The sequence below is a fragment of the Aethalodelphis obliquidens genome, unplaced genomic scaffold (assembly GCF_003676395.1).
Source record: "Aethalodelphis obliquidens isolate GAN/ISIS:26980383/991018 unplaced genomic scaffold, ASM367639v1 scaffold7, whole genome shotgun sequence".
Lineage (NCBI taxonomy): Eukaryota > Metazoa > Chordata > Mammalia > Artiodactyla > Delphinidae > Aethalodelphis > Aethalodelphis obliquidens.
In genome coordinates, this window is record NW_020837951.1 from 6,885,700 (window position 1) to 6,905,519 (window position 19,820).

The 19,820-nt window shown below is 58.8% G+C and overlaps 2 protein-coding genes across 5 annotated transcripts in view; one reads left to right on the plus strand and one right to left on the minus strand.

The window, feature by feature from the left end:
* The window catches only part of PTPA (protein phosphatase 2 phosphatase activator), a 28,615-nt gene extending 26,485 nt beyond the window's left edge, over positions 1 to 2,130 (minus strand). For both annotated transcript variants that reach the window (XM_027104583.1, XM_027104582.1), the window contains exon 1: positions 1,817 to 2,130. In XM_027104583.1, coding sequence (XP_026960384.1) covers positions 1,817 to 1,847 — 31 coding nt within the window. In that variant the 5' untranslated portion in view covers positions 1,848 to 2,130. The remainder of the gene's footprint in view (positions 1 to 1,816) is intronic.
* Positions 2,131 to 2,239: 109 nt separating this feature from the next.
* Positions 2,240 to 18,052, plus strand: CRAT (carnitine O-acetyltransferase). Of its 3 annotated transcripts, XM_027104580.1 has the most exons (15): positions 2,242 to 2,776; positions 4,717 to 4,855; positions 5,555 to 5,818; positions 8,298 to 8,416; positions 9,540 to 9,593; positions 10,191 to 10,356; positions 10,721 to 10,895; positions 11,355 to 11,533; positions 12,084 to 12,184; positions 12,597 to 12,716; positions 12,880 to 13,002; positions 13,092 to 13,227; positions 13,782 to 13,844; positions 14,598 to 14,735; positions 15,311 to 18,052. In XM_027104580.1, exons 2-15 carry the CDS (start codon positions 4,829 to 4,831, stop codon positions 15,524 to 15,526), a joined length of 1,881 nt encoding a protein of 626 aa, XP_026960381.1. In that variant the 5' UTR covers positions 2,242 to 2,776; positions 4,717 to 4,828; the 3' UTR covers positions 15,527 to 18,052. The 3 variants fall into 3 exon arrangements, with proteins under 3 accessions (XP_026960382.1, XP_026960381.1, XP_026960380.1); XM_027104579.1 differs by lacking the exon at positions 4,717 to 4,855; XM_027104581.1 differs by lacking the exons at positions 4,717 to 4,855; positions 13,782 to 13,844; positions 14,598 to 14,735; positions 15,311 to 18,052 and adding an exon at positions 13,509 to 13,674 and having other exon boundaries at positions 2,240 to 2,776.
* The last annotated feature ends 1,768 nt before the right edge of the window (positions 18,053 to 19,820 follow it).

Consider the following 19,820-nt stretch of genomic DNA (forward strand, 5'->3'; position numbering starts at 1 on the left):
CACACACACACACACACACACACACACACACACACACACACACACACTTCGCCAGAACATGCAATCCCAAATCAAAAAGACAAGACTTCAAACTCGAGACTGTGATCAGTGAGGTCAGACCCACAGCCTCTCTAGCCTCAGATTATTCCACCTCTGACAAAGGTGCCACGGGACAGCTGGATCCCCTACAACCCCTCAGTATAAGATGGAAACCTCCAGAGTTTTAGAGGTGTTCCTAAAAAATCCCACAGGGTATAATATGTTATCACCTACGACTTGGGAACCTGTCTACATGTTTAACCTGTACCATTTTTGAAAAGGATAACAGCAATCCAGATTTACTGATTACCCCCACGCCCCATGATTTGCCCACACCATCGACGGAACACACGCTACCAGCTCGGTGAGGAAACTACAGTAGCCCCATTTTGAAAGATAAGAAAACAGGCTCACAGAGGCCGCAGCGTGCCAGGTAGAGCCAGGTCTATGTAACTCCAGAATCCAAGGTTTTCATCACTACACTGTCTGAGTTAAGCAGTTCTTTCCACTGCTCCTAAACATCCCTTGTTTCAAACTTCAAAGAAGGAACACCTCCTGGGAACCCGAATCTTCTCAGCCATAGATAACCTCCCTGAGCCTTCCTTGGTCTCAGTGCACAGGTTCTCCCCCCACACCTCCCACCGCCCATCTTCACAGACACATTCATCTCACTGATAATTCTGGTTGTCTTATATATCCTGATGTCATTACCGGAACTCCTAAGGGCACATGCACAGAAGTTTTGTACCAAACAAAATAAATGTCAGGTTTCAAATGCCTTAACAGACCATACCCAGCTCTTTGGGGTTTTTTTTTTTTTTTTTTTTGCTGTTGTTGTTGTTTTTTTGTGGCGGGGTAGGGAGTGGAGGGGATGCCTCTTTTGATTTTCAAAGTTTCTCCCTCCTGAGACCTTCCCAGAGGTCATAAAAGGGGAGACAAGGTAGAAGGAACAGTGAATGGTTTCAAAACATTAGCTGTTTTGAAATAGCTGTTTAGCCAACCTATTTGCACCTTTGACAGAATTTTAAAAGTCCTTCTTGGCTCAAGGGAGGGGACGGGGAGGGGTCAGCAAACACCCTTCCATTTCCCCACGTTACCGGTCTAAGAGGATCCTTTCCCTCGCACCTCCATCCCAGTTATTTGAGATGCACAGTGTAAATAAAAGTTACAGATGGTGATGCCAGAAAGAAAGTCGTCTCTTTGCACAACCAGCGTTTTTAAATCAGTGGTTTAGAGGACCAAGGGCAGTTTCCCTCGATAACTTCTTAGCCACTGAAACTCCGGAGCCCGGTCTCCAAGGGGAAAAGAGAGCAGGTGATGAGGGGGAGTCAGGGCCGAGGGGTCGAGGCAGGCCCCACGGAGCACCAGCCCCCAGCCCCAGTGCAGGGTCTAATGAAGACAGCAGCCGCCATCCCTGCCTGCTTCCCCGCCAGGTCAAGAGCTGACTTTAGCAGGAGCAGCCCAGGTGTGGAAAAGGCCTCCCCTTCGGGCCACGGGGCTGCCCGCCCGACCCTCGGGCAACTCAGGCTCCCCAAGTCCTGGCGTTACGCCCCACCCATCGCCCTTTTGTAGTCCCGGGATCCTACCCTCCCTCCAGATCCCCCAGCACTTCTCCCTCGGGGCCCAAGAGCGTTTGCCCCTCGAGTTCCTCCACCTCCCGACCCTCCTCCCCTCGCTGAGCAACCCACACACCGCACCCCACACACCCCACCCCGTCCCCGCCCCCACGCCTGGCACCGCCCCCGACCCCCACTCCACCGCGGCCCCTCCGCCCTACCTGGCTGCGACCGCTGCTGGCCCTCAGCCATCTTCCAGCCGCCAGGCGCCGGCCTGGATGCCTGCAGTCCCCTCTCACCTTTCACCCCCGCACCCACCCTGCCTCTCCCCGGCCCCACCACGCGCTCAGAGCTTTCCGAAGAGAAATGAGCACCGGCCGGCTAGAGCCGAAAACCGAGAATTAGAGTCACCCCAGCGAGGACGCCCGCCATATTGGTGCGGGGCACTCAGGGAGCATGCCCAGCAACGGCCGACTCGCGGCGGCCGCGCTCACCCGGAGGCGCTGGACATGTTGGTGCGGGGCGCCGGAGAGCATGCGCACCAACGGCCGGCTCGCCGCGCGACTCGCCAACCGCCTGCTGGGAGGGCCCTGGGAGCGCGGCAGCCATGCTTTTGCTGGGCGGTCCCCACCTGTCATCTAGTAGCGTGACTCTGACGCTATCCCTAGGACTAGGAGAAGACATTCCCTTGTCAACATGGTTGTGTTTTCCCACCACTCTGAGAGCAGCGGTCGAGGGCACCAAAAGGACTGAGAGGGATGCACACCACCGCCTCCAACAGTTTGGACGGCTTATGGAGGTGGGAGAGGGCGAGCTGGACGGCAGCCTCCGCCTTGCTCCCCTTCCAGGGTTCCACCACCTCGCGGGGTCCCCAACCGCTAACTGCGCCCTGGTCCCGCCCCAGGCCCCGCCCCACGCTCTCGGCTGGCCGCCGGGGCCAGCAACTGGCCCGAGGCCGCGCCCCAGGAGTCCGCCTACCCCGGGCCGCCTGCCCGGCCCGGTGGGTGGGCGCGGGGCCGCCTCTACCGGCTGGCGGCAGTGACTCGACGACCTTGGCCCGGAGGCTCTAGCGGGAACCCACCCACGGCGGCGGCGCGGACTTTGCCCAGCGCGGGGGACGGAGCGGACCGTGTGTCCGCGGGCGGGCCGCAGAGATGTTGGCCTTCGCTGCCAGGGCCGTGGTGAGTGCGGCCGGGAAGCCGGCCTAGCGGGCCCTGGACCGGGCGGGCGGGCCGCAGACCGGGCCAGCAGCGCAGCTACGCCCGAGTGGGAAAACCGGCCGTCAAGGCGCCGCGGCCCGGTGCCTGCAGTCCAGCGTCACCAGCAGCTGCTGGGCCGGGCTCGGCAGGTGGGCTAACTCCGCTTGTCAGAGGGGGAGACTGAGGCTTAAGGTCAGAGGCTAGATCGAAGCCACACTCTGTGGCGCCAAATTCCAAAGACCCGGCAGACACAGTAAGGACCCTGGCTTCGGGCAGCACCTCCACCTTAGGCCCGGAGCCAAGTAGCGGAGAGACCAGGAGTGTCTCCTCACGGTTATTCTCTGCCTCACACACCTGTCGCACGCTCAGCCTGAGCCATTTCTTCCCTGGCCAGAGCCACGTCTCCAACCCCATCCAGTTGGTCACCTTCCCCGGGTTTATCAAATGGCCCCTGGGGTATTGTGTGTGGCCAGAGACACTTCAGTGAGGGCATCAAGCTGGGCTGCTCAGAAAGTCCTCAGAATTGGCAGAAGGCAGCAGGTGGTAGCCCCATGCCCTCCCTCTCCACCAGTCACTCGCCCAACTTGATTAACAACTGCACACCCCCATGCCTCCACCCCTACCCCCAATCTTCCCCGGGAGCAGCTTGGAGCAGGTAGTGCTGCTATCCTGACTTGGATTCCTTTCCTCTCTACTCCAAGTATATCTCTGTTTGTATCTCCCTCTGTCTGGGCCAAGAAGTGTATTCAGACACTGCCAGGCCCAGAGGGCTGAGGTATCCATGCACCTGCCCAGAGGCTTTTCCAGATTTTCCAGGACCTCAGAGCTCCATCTCATCCTTGCCACTGCCACCTGAGCTCTGTTCCCATCCCACAGATGGCCTCTGGGTCATATTCTAGGACCTGCTAAATGGCCTGATCACTTTACTGCCAGGAAAACTGAGGCAAGGGGAGACTTGGCCAGCATCCCCGGACTCAAATCTAGTCCAGTCTCAAAGCCAGCGTTCTCTGTTCTGGGTTATTTATTGACTTATTTGTCTGCACTGGGTCTTAGTCGCGGCACTCGGACTCTTTAGTTGCAGCATGCACGTGGGATCCAGTTCCCGGACCAGGGATCAAACTCGGGTCCCCTGCATTGGGAACTCCGAGTCCTTTCCACTGCACCACCAGGGAAGTCCCTGGTTTATTTTATTTTATTTTTTTGCGGTACGCGGGCCTCTCACTGTTGTGGCCTCTCCTGTTGTGGAGCGCAGGCTCAGCGGCCATGGCTCACGGGCCCAGCCGCTCCATGGCATGTGGGATCTTCCCAGACCGGGACGCGAACCTGTGTCCCCTGCATCGGCAGGCGGACTCTCAACCACTGTGCCACCGGGGAAGCCCTCTGGTTTATTTTTAATGCCCAAAGATCTCGTAACCCCCAGCTGAATGAGCCACAACTCAAGAGAGCCAGGCTTTGGTGGAAGGGTGGCCCAGAAGGGCCCCAAGAGCCTTGGAGGGAAATGTCCATTTACACTCCCTTCCCAGTGTCTGCTCCTTTGCACCAACCCCTGTTTTCAGGACTATATTCAGGGTTGTAGTTTAACCTCAGCGGCCAAGCAGTTTCTGTCCTCCAGCCAAGTTGTCCCTCATCAAAAACACCTATGCAGATTCTGACAGGTGCATTTTTAAAACCTCTTGGCCTGCCTCCTTGGCATTGGGCCCACCCAGGGAAGAAAGGGAAAAGTTTTCCAGGTTTCCTTCTGCTCCAGTGCACACCACCAGCCCTCTCACCTCCTCCCCATTTCTCCACTTCTGGAAGCTCAAGAGGGTGGAACAGCTGCTCCTGGGACAGCCATAACCCCAGATGCCACCACAGCTGCTGTAGCCAGCGCCGCTGCCCCCTCTGCCTCCCCCTGAATCTTGGCTCTTGTCTTTTCTTTCCAGCCCGGGCAAGTGGCTGCCTCTTGCTAGGTTCTGCTCACCCACTTGGTAGCACAGTTAGGCTTAGAGATCCAGCCCAAGGCAGACAGACAGGGCTCAGAACCTCAGTCCTGCCATGGAGGACGGGCAGCAGAAAGAGAAGGTATGAAACGGAGCCTCTGCCGCTTGCCTGCCCACTACTGCCAGCAGCCTCGGACCCTCCTGTCTCTCTTTCTGTCCGCCTCCAGAGTCTCCAGACTCTCTCTCTCTGTCAGCTCTCACCCTCCTTGCCAGGCCACTGAGCTCTCTCTTGGCACAGCGCTGCCCCCATGCCACCCCTGTCCCCACCCCACAGACAGGAAAAAGCCCAAGACCTCGCCCTCACCCAGAGGTACTGTCGTCGTCTGGCCCTATCTGATTTTCTCTTCTTTCCTCCCATGTCTCCACCTGGTAAGGATGGGAGGAAAGGAGGTGGGGACCTCCAGGAGGGAGTGGTCACCTCACTGCTGGCTGGCTCATCGTCCCAGGGTGAGAAAGGTGGGGCCCTGTGCATCCAATAGGTGAGAGGTCCCTCTGAGCTCTGCCACCCCCAGTAGGTGCCGTTCATCCTGACTCGGTTCCTCTGAGTGCTGCCAAGATCAGTGGCCACTCCCCACCCTCCTCCATCCCTACTTACATCTCCTGGCTCCTAAGAGGTGGAGACACCTACAGCTGGAGAGCTGGGAAACCAGGGCAGTCACCACCCAAGAGGCCGTCTCTGTCCCCAGGAGTGGGCACAGAAGTGCCCAGGACTTCGGCTTTGGGATTGCCAGGGCCTCCCAGAGCCGGTGCGAGAATGAGTGGGATGTTCTGCCGCCTGCAGGTGAAGCCCCTGGGCTTCCTCAAGCCCTCCTCCATGATGACGGTTTCCAGTCGCTTTAAGACACACCAGGACTCGCTACCCCGGCTGCCCGTGCCCCCGCTCCAGCAGACCCTGGACCATTATCTCAAGGCGCTGCAGCCCATCGTGAGCGAGGAGGAGTGGGCCCAAACCAAGCAGCTGGTGGAAGAGTTTCAGACGGCGGGGGGCGTAGGGGAGCGCCTGCAGAAGGGGCTGGAGCGCAGGGCCAGGAAGATGGAGAACTGGGTGAGTGAGAAGGCAGGGGCACACCAGTCCCCTTGACTCGCGTGCAGGGTTAGGGGAACAGGGCACCCCCACACAGAGACCCTGGGTCGTTGTGAGCGTCCCTCCTGTGGCCTGTTGCTGGCTGCACACCCCAGATTTTCCAATACGGGCTGCTCTGGTGCAGCCATTTGCACCACAGAGTTTCTTGAGCACTTACTCTGTGCCCGGCACCAGGCAGGGTGCTGGGAGAGCAAGAGGGGCGCCGTCAGCAGCCTGCGGGAGCCGACATTCAAGTAGGGCAGGAGGAGGACACGCGCAAGTGGACGAGGTCTTCTCAGCCAGTGACGTTCTATAGAAATGAAAAGGACGATGCGAGAGCGAGAGTGGAGGACAGTAGCATCTTCATTCTGAAGGGGCAGAGAGGGCAGGGAGGAGGCGGTGTTGGGTCTGAGACAGACAGAGGGAACAGCACGGGCAAAGGTGGCAACAGCTCACGCGTTCGGGGACAGAGGCTAGAGTGGAGTGCAAGGGCAGGGCGGGGCCCCCAGGAGAATTCGGCACTTGGACTTGAGCTCAGTGGGAGGGGGCTGCAGGGTGATTATATTGACAGTGACTCATTGTCCTGGTTCTGTGTCTCAGTCTGTCACAAAGTCGTGTTCAGCGTGTGCAGATGCCCCGGGCCGTGTCTGTGCGCATCTTACACCTCAACGTGCAGTTAGAGAGGACTGCCCTGCTGCTGGGAGGGAAGCAGGGTGGGACAGGGAGCCCGGTGGGGAGAGGGTGGGAAGTCATTTGGTCCAGGGTATATTTCGGGGGTGGACAGTCCTGTCCTAAAGCAACTGTGTGGGTGAAGCAAAGGGGAATGTGTTGAGAGAGGGGTGAATGAGGGAGAAGCGGGTGTGCGGGAGAGGACCAGAGCCAGGTCTGGCCCTACAACGTGAGGGGCGCTGTGAGGGAGCGGGTGGAAGGGTGGGGGCTGCACAGAGGAGGGGGGAGTCATCAGCTGGCAGAGGGCACAGATGAGCCTTGGCGGGTCAGGGCCTTGGACCCTGGAATCAGGGTCTCAGCAAGTCTGAGACCTGGCAGTTTTCCAGCTTTCTTTAGCCCAGAACGACTGCTTCAGACAGAATCTGCTGGCTAAAGGGCTGGGGTCACTACCCCCTCGCCACTCACAGGGCTCCTAAGGGGCTCTCCCACTGCCCAGCAGATTCTCACGGAGGGAATGCCCACATCGATAGGATCTCCCCTTGACTCCCGAGCTCGGGTCAGAGGCTCTGAGGTCCTTGGTGACCTGAGGGCTCCTGGCTAAAGGCCAGCCCAGCCCGGCTGTCCTCAAGGGGAGGGAGTTCCTGTCTGCCCCTCCCTGATCTACAGATGAGGAAACTGAGGCCCAGAGAGATAGATTGAAATCCCAGAGGCACACAGCAGCTCTCCAGGAGGCCCCGAGTTAGACAGGAGGGTCTGGCTGATCAGGGGCCATGTCTCCAGGTCACAAATCAGCGGACAGCAGTCGCCCACTGGCCTGCTGTGCCACCCAGGCACGTTGTCCTCCTTCACCCCTTGCCAGGGGCCCAAGGCCAGCAGTTTCCCAAGGGGAGTCTGTGTGGTGAAGAGGCACGTCCCAGTGCTGTTTAAGATGGGATGCAGAAGCACGGTGGGGCCTGGGTCTCCAGGGACTGAGGGACCTGCCACAAAGAGGCACATTGGGCCTGTGCTTGGGGGAGTGTGTAGCGGGGGCGATGTTGCCATCAGCACCTGAGGTACAAGGGTGACAGTCACCTGGTTGTCCCAAGACAGGAGCCTTTAGCGCATGTCCGTGGCTAGTCCCCAGAGATACCCTGCCCTGGGCGGAGGACGGCCAGCCCAGTAGAGACGCAACGTGTCACCTACATCTTGTCACTAGTGCAATGATTTGTCTTTACAGTGAGCTCCCCAGATTACCCTGACCTTGAGATCCAAGTGGGTGTCCATTCCCTAGTATGACAGCAACAAAACTGAGGCCACAGAGGACCAGGATTCCTGAGGGCTCTTCTGAACCCCGGGCTCCTGCCTACCTGGACAGTGCCTACCTGAGATGGGCAAAAACTCATTCATCAGACATTCTTTTTATATAGCTTTCTCTGTTTTCCTTTCTATCAGACAGACGTTTTTATTTCTAAAAGTATTAAAATCATTGACCTAAAACATGTAAGATAAGGAAAAATGGTTGATATTTCCACCTCTGTTCTTGCCCCCACCCCAGGTTTCCTGCCAGTCTTTGCTTCTTGGCAGTGTTGCCTGATTTCCCTCGCTAATGCTGATTGGCTCCATCTAAAGGGAGGATGATGGGATGCTGCTGGGTTTAAGGGATTGGGCGGGGTCTGGATCTGAGCATTCACTTTGAGAATCTGTGCTCCCTAGAGGGGACAGAGGGTGCCCAGCCAGGTCCACTGGCCCTGGTGGGGAAGGGGCAACCTGGTCCCCGTGCACCCCTCCTCACAGGCTCTGGTCCTTCCCCCAGCTGTCCGACTGGTGGCTTAAAACAGCCTATCTCCAGTACCGCCAGCCCGTAGTCATCTATTCCAGCCCTGGTTTGGTGCTGCCCAGGCAAGACTTTGTGGATCGGCAGGGCCAGCTCAGGTGAGTGGCCAAGGTGGGCGTGGGGCTCTGGGCTTTCTGCTGGGAGATCGGAAGGGCCCCGGCCCTGTTACCTTTCATCCCCACAAACAGCCTTAGGAAGTAGGGAGCGTCATCCCTGTTTTACAGGTATGGAAACAGGATCAGAGTAGTGAAGGCACCTGCTCAAGATCACCTTTCGGGATTGGCTGACCCAGACAGGAAGCAGGATCTTCCTGGCTCCAAAGCTTCATAACTGTTAACCACCAAACTGCAGACTGGGGCCCCTCCCTCCTGCTAAGCCTGAGGCCACCCCTCAGCCCAGTTCTGGCACCTCACCACTCCTTCCTGCTCGCCTCCGCTGGCCACAGGGGTGACCTTTGTACACAGTCCTCTTTCCACATTTGGCCATGTCACTTTGCCTTGGCCTCTGTTCCAGTCCTACCAGGGGTAAAAATACCAGTGACGGGGATCTCCTGCCCAAGGACTAGACACTCACGGCTATCACTGCTTCTCTTAAAGGGATCAGGGCACCCCAGGAAGGGCCAGGGGTTCAGGCCCAGGAACTCTAGCCAGTGGGCCCCATGTTGGAGGCCAGGAGCACCCCCAGGCTTCGGGCATGGTTGACATGGCCCAGACAGTCCAGGGATGAAGGGCAGGATGAGCAAGGTGGCCTGGGGGACACAGAGGCCCAGAAACAGGAAGGGATCTAGGAGAGGGGAACACGTCACGCCACTGCCCTCCCATTCACCCTTCCCCTACCCCCGCAGTCCTAGGTCCCTCCATGACTGATGCCTCAGAGCAGGGTGACGGCCTTCCAGACTCCAGGCTGTGGATCAGGGCCTCAGGCCCGCTGTGGTGGAGTCAGAGGGCACTGGCTCATAACCCAGCCATAATCATGCTGTTGTCCCTGCCAGGCGCCTGGCCGCGCATCTCCCTAATCCCTTTCCCTAGAGATTACGTGGGCTGGGACTGGAACACAGGTTCTGCACTTGAACTCCTTCAGGCTCTCTGTAAGCAGGAGAGAGGAGGAAGGTAGTAGGTCGCTTCCCTGGACTAGGCTGCGCCCATCACCCTGGCGTCTCTGACCCAGGGACCTCCTTCTGGGTGTCCACACAGCCTTCTGATCTCTAACTGGTCCCTCCAGGTTCGCTGCCAAATTAATCGAGGGTGTGTTGGATTTCAAGGCCAGGATTGACCAGTGAGTGGCCCCGCCCCCACCCTGTCTCCTCCCACCTTGACTGCCTACCTGCCACAGCCCCTCCAGCCGGTCCCGCCCTACCCTAAACCGGAGCCCCCTCCCCGCACCCCGCACCCCCTGCCGGGGTGCTGAGCAGGCCCAGAGCTCAGTCACTTTCACTTCCTGTTGACCCAGCCTCTTTGGGGGCTGGGGAGACAGACCTGGGTCCTCCGCTCCAGCCGCCGTGACCTCCTCCGGGTGGTCCTATTCCAAGAGAGCCTGGAATTGGCGTCCCAGCCAAAGAGGACCCCGCCCCCCCGCCGCCCCGCCCCCCCCGCCCCGGGGTTGACTTGCTGCTTCATCTTCCCTGTGGCAAACTGAAGCCCAGAGAGGAGAAGGGCGTTTCCAGGGTGACTCACGAGCAGGGTGGATTTCGGGCCTCCTAAGCCAGTCGGGCTCCAACAGGCCCCCCTGCAACCGACCTCACGCTGAGGGGGCGGGGGGACACGAAGGGGCCCAACACTGCTTGCGTGAGCCCCACTGCCTGACCAAGCCCGCAGCCATAGCCAGCAGCTCCCTGTGGGTCCCGCCTTCCTCCCTGTCCCTCTGCCCCTGCAGCGAGACCCTGCCCGTGGAGTACCTGGGGGGAAAGCCGCTGTGCATGAACCAGTACTATCAGATCCTGTCCTCCTGCCGCGTGCCGGGCCCCAAGCAGGATTCGGTCACCAACTTCAGCAAGACCAAGAAGCCACCCATGCACATCACCGTGGTGCACAACTACCAAGTGGGTGCCCCCCCCGCCCCGAAGCCTTAGCCCCACGCTCAGTTGCCCGGAGGAGAGGGGCGGGGCCGAGAGTCAGCTTCCCCAACACACCTGCCCATGTGCCCCCGGAACAGGCAGGCCCTGGGCCTCTCTCTGCCCTGGGTCTCCAGCCAGGCCCCAGCCTGGGGGAGGCCAGGAAGGGCTATGGGCCTGGGCAGCCTGGGGAGAGCAGTGCAGGGACCTCCTCCCATCTCCTCGCCCTCAGCCTGACGCCATCCTCTCAGCTGGGCTGCCCAGGCCAGGAGGAGGCTATGCTGGGAGGTGACTGCTGCCCATCTGAGGCTCCCACGAACCGCCTTCTCTCCACCTGCCTGTGCCCGGACAGTTTTTCGAGTTGGATGTGTACCACAGCGATGGGACGCCCCTGACCTCGGATCAGATCTTCACGCAGCTGGAGAAGATCTGGAACTCATCACTGCAAACCAACAAAGAGCCTGTGGGCATCCTCACCTCCAACCACCGTAACTCCTGGGCCAAGGCATACAGCACCCTCATCAAAGGTACCCCTGGGATGGGAGGGGAGGCCCACACCAGGCCCTGGGCAGCCACAAGTCTCACTGAATCCTCTCAACTCGGAGCGGGTGCTGTTGGCCCCATTCCACAGAAGAGGAAACTGCAGTGCGGTTGGGTCCAGTTAGTTCATTCTTTCTATTAAGTAGCAAGTTGCCGTGAGAATGCAAGTCCTCTGGCTGAGGAGCCCACCTCCACCTTCCCTCCAAGTCCCGTGTTGGTCAGGAGCATTGTCCCCAGAGTCAGCCCCCGGGTCGGATCCCTGACTGCCTCAACGGCTCTCTGCGTGACCTGGGCTTCTGTTTCCTCCTTTCTGAAGTGGGTCAGGTGTTAGCCCTGCCTCACGGGGTGCCGTGGGGCCGCAGGCCCCTGCCAAGTGAAGCTCCGGAGGCCTCCCCAGGCCTGGCCCCCATGCCACCACACACACACGCACACACACATCCCCACAGACAAGGTGAACCGGGAGTCAGTGCACTCCATTCAGAAGAGCATCTTCACCGTGTGCCTGGACGCACCCATGCCTTGGGTCTCGGAAGACGTGCGCCGCAGCCAGGTGGCTGGCCAGATGCTGCACGGGGGTGGCAGCAAGCTCAACAGCGGCAACCGCTGGTTCGACAAAACGCTGCAGGTGAGGACCTGGCAGGGCCAGGGCTCCCGCCCAGGCATGCACCCAGCCTTGGCCCACTGCTGCCCCGGGACTTCCTGCCCCTCCCCTGGAGCCCGGAGTCCCTGGCTTCCCAGCTTGTAAAGCAGCGGGGAAGCCAGAAGGTGGGCGGGGCTATACCTAGCAGCAGTCAGCCTGTCATTACTGGGCCTGGCCTGGTAACCCGCGTCACTCCTCCGACATATCCATCAGCAGATCAGAGAGAGCCTGGGATGTGGGGCCAGGCAGAGTGGCCCAACCTTGGTCGTGACTTTCCCTCTGTACCTGTAAAATGGGGTGGTAGGACTCGCAAGGGTCGTTGCGAGGACTCGGAAAGGTCTGTTTAGCACGGGATGTGCTTAGCGTGACCTGGGACAGGTGTTCCAAGGCCCCCAGTGAGTGTTAGCTGTTAGGAATAAGAGTAATAAGTCAGCAGAACCCCTTGAGATGGTTCAGGGACGCCCTACCCATGGGACCCAACCGGAGAGTGGCTCCAGGGACCTGGGGCTGTCGGGGTCCCCATTCTCCTCTGCAGTTCATCGTGGCAGAAGACGGCTCCTGTGGGCTCGTTTATGAGCATGCGGCAGCAGAGGGACCCCCCATCATCACCCTTGTGGACCACGTCATTGAGTTCACGTGAGTGTGGTTCGCCCATCCTCCAGCCAGTTCTCCAGCTCCTGATGACAGGTGACACAGAGGCGACAGAGTAGCCCTCAGAGGAGCAACGGCATTCTCCCTTATACCTGGGAATCTGTTTCTTCAGAGGAAGCCAGAAGAGGGCATGGGTTTTAGAGTCGATCAAACCAGGGTTTGAATTCTGGCTCTGCCACTTCTCAGCCTTGTGACCTTGGACAAGTCCCTTCCCCTCCTCCGTTTCCCCATTTAAAAGCTGAAATGAAGGCAGTTCTCAGAAGATTCTCAGAAGAACAAACCCAAGAGTCTCCCTGGGCTGGTCCCCGCCAGCTTCGGGGACCCATCCTAATCCCGGGGATGGACCCAGGCTCCCGAGACGCCCGGCAGGAGGCTGAGACCCCCACGTCCTATGCAGGAAGAAGCCCGAGCTCGTGCGGTCTCCCATGGTGCCCCTGCCCATGCCCAAGAAGCTGCGGTTCAACATCACCCCCGAGATCAAGAGCGACATCGAGAAGGCCAAGCAGAATCTCAGCATGTGAGTGCTGGGTGGCAGGCGGGCGGGGCCGGGCCCCTCTAGCCAGCACAAGAGTCAGCTCTGCCATCGTGCCTGGCTGGTTCTGAGACTGCCCTCGGCCCCTCCCTGGGGCTGGCAGAGGCTGCCCGGTGTCTGCTCCTCACCCACCTCCCCCGACTCCCAGCATGATCCAGGACCTGGACATCACGATGTTGATGTTCCACCACTTTGGGAAGGACTTCCCCAAGTCTGAGAAGCTGAGCCCAGACTCCTTCATCCAGATGGCACTACAGCTGGCCTACTACAGGTGCACCCCGCCCCCCATGAAGGAGGGATGAAGCCTGGGGGCGGAGGCGGGGGGACCTGCCAGGTGTGCTCAGCCCACCTCCCACCCAGGATCTACGGGCAGGCGTGCGCCACCTATGAAAGCGCCTCTCTGCGCATGTTTCACCTGGGCCGTACCGACACCATCCGCTCGGCCTCCATGGACTCACTGACCTTCGTCAAGGCCATGGATAACCCTGATGTGACGGTGAGAGGTCCGGGGCAAGGGTGGGAGAGCTGGGTTCGAGCCTCTCCCTTCCTGCTCATTCTGTCAACACGCAGTGAGCACCTATTGTGTTCCAGTCCTGTGGTGGATACTGGGCATCTAGGGGGAGATGGAGCCATGAATTTATCAGCGTGGAGCTTTCTTTCAGCCAAAGAGAAAAGGAAACTGCAGTGGACCCTTGAACAACATAGAGGTTAGGGGCACCGCAGAAATCCACATGTAACTTTGTAGTCAGCTCTGTGTCCATGGTTCTGCACCTGCAGGTTCAGCCCACCACGGGTCATGTCATACTGTTGAATTTATTGAAAACAATCCACGTGTAAGTGGACCCGCACAGTTCAAACCCGAGTTGTTCAAGGGTCAGTCATCAGCAGTGAGCACTTGCCCTGTGTCAGGCCTTGGCTGGGGGCTGGCCAGAGAGATGGCAGCTCCAGTTCCTGGTCTCAGGGAGCTCAGAATCTAGAGTGGGGAGTGGGCCACTGAGGAAGGTGGCAAGAACAGGAAGCTGCAGCTCCCTGTCCCCTCCCCCTGCCCAGGAGCACCAGAAAGTGGGGCTGCTGCGGAAGGCCGTGCAGGCCCACCGAGCCTACACCGAGCAGGTGAGCCGGCCCTTCCTGTCCCTGCTTGCGTGACCCGGGCATTTCCCACTGGCCTGTCCACCTGCCTGTCCATCCCTGCAGCCAATGGCTGCTCCCCTTAGCATCAGACACCCCTCCCCTAAGGCTTGGGGCACTTGGAGCAAAGCTGAACATCCCCATTTTACAGTGGGAGAAACCAAGGCGAGGCCCAGTGGCTGCCCGGGTCGGCCTCTGGATCTTGCGTCATCACGGCTTCCCCGATGCCCCTGGAGCCCAGGATGCTGAGGGTGTGCACGGGCTGGCAGACAGCAGGGGTCCTGCCCTCTGACAGCTTGGGCTGCAGTCAAGGGGTGGAGGTCTGGTTCCCACCCTGGCCCTGAGCACTTGTACATGCCAGGCTTTGCCCATGTCACATGCAGAGGTCTATCTAGATCTCACTGCCGCCCCGCAAAGGGAGTTTAGTGACTGTCCCTATTTCACAGATGAAGACACTGAGGCTTCAAGATGTAAGTGACCTGCCAAGGTCCCTGCCAGGATGATGCCACCCAGCTGCAGTCCTGTGCTCTTAGGCTGCACCTTCCTGCCTCCCTGGGTGGGTCCCTGGGCCTCAGTTTCCCCATCTGTGAAGTGAGGGCTCTTCTGCTTGGCTGCCCTGGTCTCACGGGTCTGAGGGGCCAGTGAATGGAAGAGGCATTGCCGCCATGGGCTCCTGAGGAGGGCAGCGGTGCCTCGTGGGCCTGAAGCCCCTGTTCCTGACAGCTCCCCTTCCTGCAGGCCATCCGTGGGGAGGCCTTCGACCGCCACCTCCTGGGCCTGAAGCTGCAGGCCATCGAAGACCTGGTGAGCATGCCCGACATCTTCATGGACACCTCCTACGCCATCGCCATGCACTTCAACCTCTCCACCAGCCAGGTGGGCCACTGCCCTAGGTGCCCTGGGGTGGCAGGGAACAGAAGCCACTAGAAACTGGAGACGGACAAAGGCTGCACTGAGTGGAGCCGAGGTCCAGAACACGGTCACTTGGTGGTGATGTGACGCACACAGGCGAACTCCCGAAGCAGCTGAGCTTTGGAGGAGGAGCTGGGGTCGGGGGGCTTCGCTGCAGCTCGGGCAGGCCGGGAAGGAGTCAGGATCCCCCCCGCCCGCTTTCATGCATTCACTGATCAGATGTGAAGGAACGTCTGATCCATGCCAGCCTGTGCTGGGCACTGGGGTAGAGCAGGGACAGACCACTGCCCCTGCCCCCAGGGGCTCACAGTCCAGACAGGAAGCACAGGGAATGAGACAGTCCCCCCTCAGGGACGTCAGGGAAGTCTCTGTAGGGAGGTGACACAAGAACTGCACCCCAAAGAATGAAAGGGAGTAAGCTGTCGGCTGGAGACGAGGAGAGGGCGTCTCAGGCAGAGCACGGTGGGAGCCGACGTGGAAAGGCGGGCTGGTGCCACGACGGGGCTGGGATGAGAGCCTTGGTCCTGTGCCATTCTCAGGTCCCTGCCAAGACAGACTGTGTCATGTTCTTTGGGCCTGTGGTCCCAGATGGCTACGGTGTCTGCTATAACCCCATGGAGGCGCACATCAACTTCTCCGTGTCGGCCTACAACAGCTGCGCAGAGACCAATGCGGTCCGCCTGGCGCACTACCTGGAGAAGGCGCTCCTGGACATGCGCGCTCTGCTGCAGAGCCACCCCCAGGCCAAGCTCTGAGCCCCGCTGCTCAGGCCTGCTGGTGCCACGGCCAAGCCGCCTTGGGCTGGCCCACCCACCGGGCCCTACTCCTTCGCTCCCTCTCCCCCTGGGCCCCCGCAGATCCGACCGAGTCTGGGATGGCATCCCCCAGCGGGGCCCGCGGGGCCGAGCTGAGTACCTTCCGTGGGTCCTCGCCAGCACCCAGGCTGAGTCCAGAAGCTGAGCAGGAGGTCGGGCCCGGCGCCCAGCATCTCACCCGCCGTGGCCTCCTCCTGGGAGAGGAACCAGCCGAGCTCATCTCTCGTCAGGGTGGGGACTGGGGAGTCCCTTTCTTACTAGCTCAGCTCTGCCCAGGTCCTCCCGTGTACGCGGCCAGGCTTGGGTCTGTACCCTGATCCCTAAGCTCCCAAGGACCTAGAGACAGGGTTACCTGGAGCTGGGGGCCTCCAGGCTTCCCCAGGGCTGAGGGGCCAGGGCGCAAGGTGTGTGGTGGAGGGGAAGCCCACGCAGTGTCACAGCACCGTCCCCCGTGGCTCCGTGCTCTCCTGGGTGCCGTGGCTCACAGGCCCCAGCTCGCTTGCTTCCACACAGCTTGATTCCTGAACCATGTCCTGGTTGTATAACAGTATCACGCGAGGCAGTTAATAAAGGGGAAATTTGTTGGGAAAGAGTTGTTTCAGCCGAGGAGGCAGGCAGGGTGCGGCAGATGCCTGGCTTTGCCTTCCTGCAGCTTCCCCCGCATCTGGGAGCTGGTGTCCAAGCCGCCAGTGGGCCCAAGGGGAGGGCTCCCAGAGGAGCGGAGCTCTCAGGCTTGGGTCAGGAGGCCAAGGGCCAGCTCGGACCTCAGGGCTCTGGGCCAGGACGGCACCAGACCCAGGCCTGCGTTCTTCATGGATACCTCCCACCTACCCATGACTTGGGCCTCTCCAGTGCCATGGGCTGTGCGCCGGGACAGCCCTTCCAGGGGACTGTGGGGCCCGATACCCTCGAGTCTGGTTGTCTGGGCAGTGTGGCTGACACCCAGGGCCCAAGGCCTCATCTGCTGCCTTGCACTGAGCCCATCAGGAGTGGTGGCTGGGCAGCCATGCTGACCCCAGCCCCAGCCACTGCCTGGGACCACCAGGCACCAGATCATGTGGCCACCCGGTCCAAACATTGTATCTGTCCCCAACCCCACGCACCTGGTACGGGCAGGGTGTCCTGCCAAAGTCAGCTGGGCTGTCTGTGGAGAGCGGAGGGACTCTGGCCCTGAGGAAGACACATGTGAAGCCCCAATTGGAGATGCCAAGGGTGGGAGAGGCTACCCAGCCTGTGGGGGCGGTGCTTCATGGCCTGGCTGACCTGCGGTGGTCACCGCGGGAGGCGGGTCCTGAGGTGGTGTCCGTTTTGCAGATGACGGAACAGGCTCGGGGAGCACGTGCCTCACCATGGGGCGAAGCCTCGGGGAGCAAGGAGTAGAGCCCAGCCCGTGGGGGAGTGGGTGTCACCCGAGGCCTGGCTGCTCCTTGGGACCCCGGCAAGGCCGGCAGGGTGGGGTATTGCCAGGGCAGGGGTGCACGAGTGTCCCTTCAGGGACCTCAAGCAGGAGGACCAGAAGAGAATCCCACCTCAACAGCACAGAGGCCTTGCTCTGCAGCTGGGGAGCGGGGCGGGCCCCTGGTGTCCGCAGGCTGGGTCTCAGGAAGCAGGGCCCGCAGCCAGAGCTGAGCGTGCCCTGTGTGAGCAGCGCTAGGGCGGAGCTGCACCGACCCAGCCGGGGGCAGGCAGGGAGGGGAGACAGTGATGCAGGCCAAGGACACTGCAGTGACACACACCCAGGACTCCTGAAACTCAAGTTCTAAGAACTGTATGGGTCTGACCATAAGGCAGGATTTTTTCCCAAAACGTTATCCTTCAGAAGTGAGGTCATTCCGTTGCATCTGAGTTGCTATAGGTCTCATAACACAGAGGCTCACTCGGTTCTTGAGGACAGCAAAGTACCGCTTGGGGAAGACACATGTAGCACCTAAACAACCCCAGTCAGTGTTAGATGGAATGCTTAGAGGTCCCCGGGTGGAGCTTCTGGGGGAAAAAAGTCAAAAGAACGATGAAGATGTAGTAATTATTCCTGAGGGTGTGACCTGTGGCCTCACACTTTGCAAGTGTTGAATGCAGGACAAGCAAGTGTCTTACGGGTCTCTGGACGTGAGGGGAGGTAAGTTTGGGGCAGGTCACATACTCCTACAGGAGCGATTTTTAAAATCCAGCTGTCTGAATGTTACACCCGTATGTTTGGAATAAGATTTCAAGTACACTGTCATGCATGAAATCCAGAAGGTGCTGCTGTACCCCAAACTGCCTGTCTAGTGGACCCAGGAGAACTAGGTCAGCAGACCCAGAGGTTGCCCAGGGACAACCAGACCCTGATGCCAATGATGCAGAAGAACTTTTTTTTTTTTTGCAAAATGAGTGAAAAAGAACTGTCCTCAATTTATGTACTTTGTGTAATACAGCATTTGAAATTTGAGAATAATCAAATTAATAATAAAGATGACTTGGCTTTTACCTAGGGCCCCTGAGGTTTGTCCGGGTTGGCATGAACTTGATGTTGCTCTCTCCATGGGGAAAGTGCAGTGGCTGGAATCAAGGGCAGGCCTGGAGCAGAGCCCCAAGGTTGAGTGAGGGCTGGACGCCATGGGCCAAGTTAAAGGCTTGGGTTTTATCCCAAGACACTGAGGATGATGTTTTAAGAAGATGCTGAGGAATGGACTGAAGGGCCCTGATGGGTGGGGATGAGGACAACCTGCCAGGAGGCTTTGCTGCTGCTGAGCAGGGGGTAGTGGGCTGGGACCCAGACTGGCCTGGAAGGCAGAGAAAGTGGCTATTTCAAAAGACACAAGGTGGAGTGAGCAGGGCTTGGTGACCAACTGAATGGGAAAAGGAGTTGGGCAACCCGCAGGTGGGGTGCTGGGCAGCTCTCTGAGAGCCCAACCAGGGTGAACGTGTGGGTGAGTGCCAACTGGGGTAAAAAGCAGCGTTTACCCGGGATTCAGGGAAACCTCAGGGCTCATGAGACGGCCCCGTCCTCTCTCTTGCTGCATCCTGGATTTCCTCTGACCTCCAGTTTTTCTCTTTAACTACGTCTAGTCTGCTGTTAAATCTACCTACTGAGTTCTTGTTTTTTGGCTATCATTTTCCAGTATTCATTGAAAAATCTGCCAGCGTTCATGTTATAGTTTCCTGTTCTCTGCAGATACACACATATATACACACATACATACATACATACATATATATATTTATTTCTGGCTGCCTTGGGTCTTCGTTGCTGCGTGCGGGCTTTCTCCATTTGTGGTGAGCGGGGGCTATACTTCGTTGTGGTGCGTGGGCTTCTCATTGAAGTGGCTTCTCGTGGAGCACGGGCTCTAGGCGTGTGGGCTTCAGTAGTTGCAGCACAAGGGCTCAGCAGTTGCAGCACGCAGGCCCTAGAGTTCATGGGCTTCAGTAGTTGTGGTGCGTGGGCTCAGTAGTTGTGGCTCGCAGGCTCTAGAGCGCAAGCTCAGTGGTTGTAGCACACGGGCTTAGCTGCTCCATGACATGTGAGATCTTCCCGGACCAGGGATCAAATCTGTGTCCCCTGCACTGGCAGGTGGATTCTCAACCAGTGCACGCCCAGCGAAGTCCTGCAGATATTTTCAAGTTTGTCCCTTACTTCTTTAAAAAAGTAAAACAACTTAAAATCTGTGCTCGATCATTCCAGCACCTGAAGTACGTGTGGGTTTGTTTCTAATACTTGTTTCCAGCTAGTTCTCAAGGATGGTGGTGATTCCTTTCCTACCTGGTCATCTTTGTCTCTATTTTGTTCATGGTAGTTTCTTAAAACTGTATAAACAATTGAAGCCTGGCATGAAGGTTCCTTCTTCCGGAGATTTGTTTGCTTCTGCCACACGTCTGGGATGAGTCACCTTAGCTAAATGTCTGGGTTGTGTGGACCGTGGTGGGGACCCAAACCCAGCCTTCGAGCTCATGTGAGGATGGGATTACTTCTGATTCGCCTGAGGGCGAAGCTGTTATGAATCTCAGGTTAATGAGTTAAAGAAGGGTTAGAACCCCCACATTGGACTCCTGAAATGGCTTGTGTTCCTTTCACTCCTACAAGGCATCCAAAACCCAGGTCAGTTTGCAGTTATTTCTTCCAAAGCACGATACTCACCCGTCCGCACGCTAAAGCAGCACTGAACTCAGCAAGGAGCGGAGGTCTGTATCCTCACAGAGGCTTAGGAAGGACATGCAGGTTGTCCCCAGTCTTCAAGGGCTGTCACATGAAGGAGAA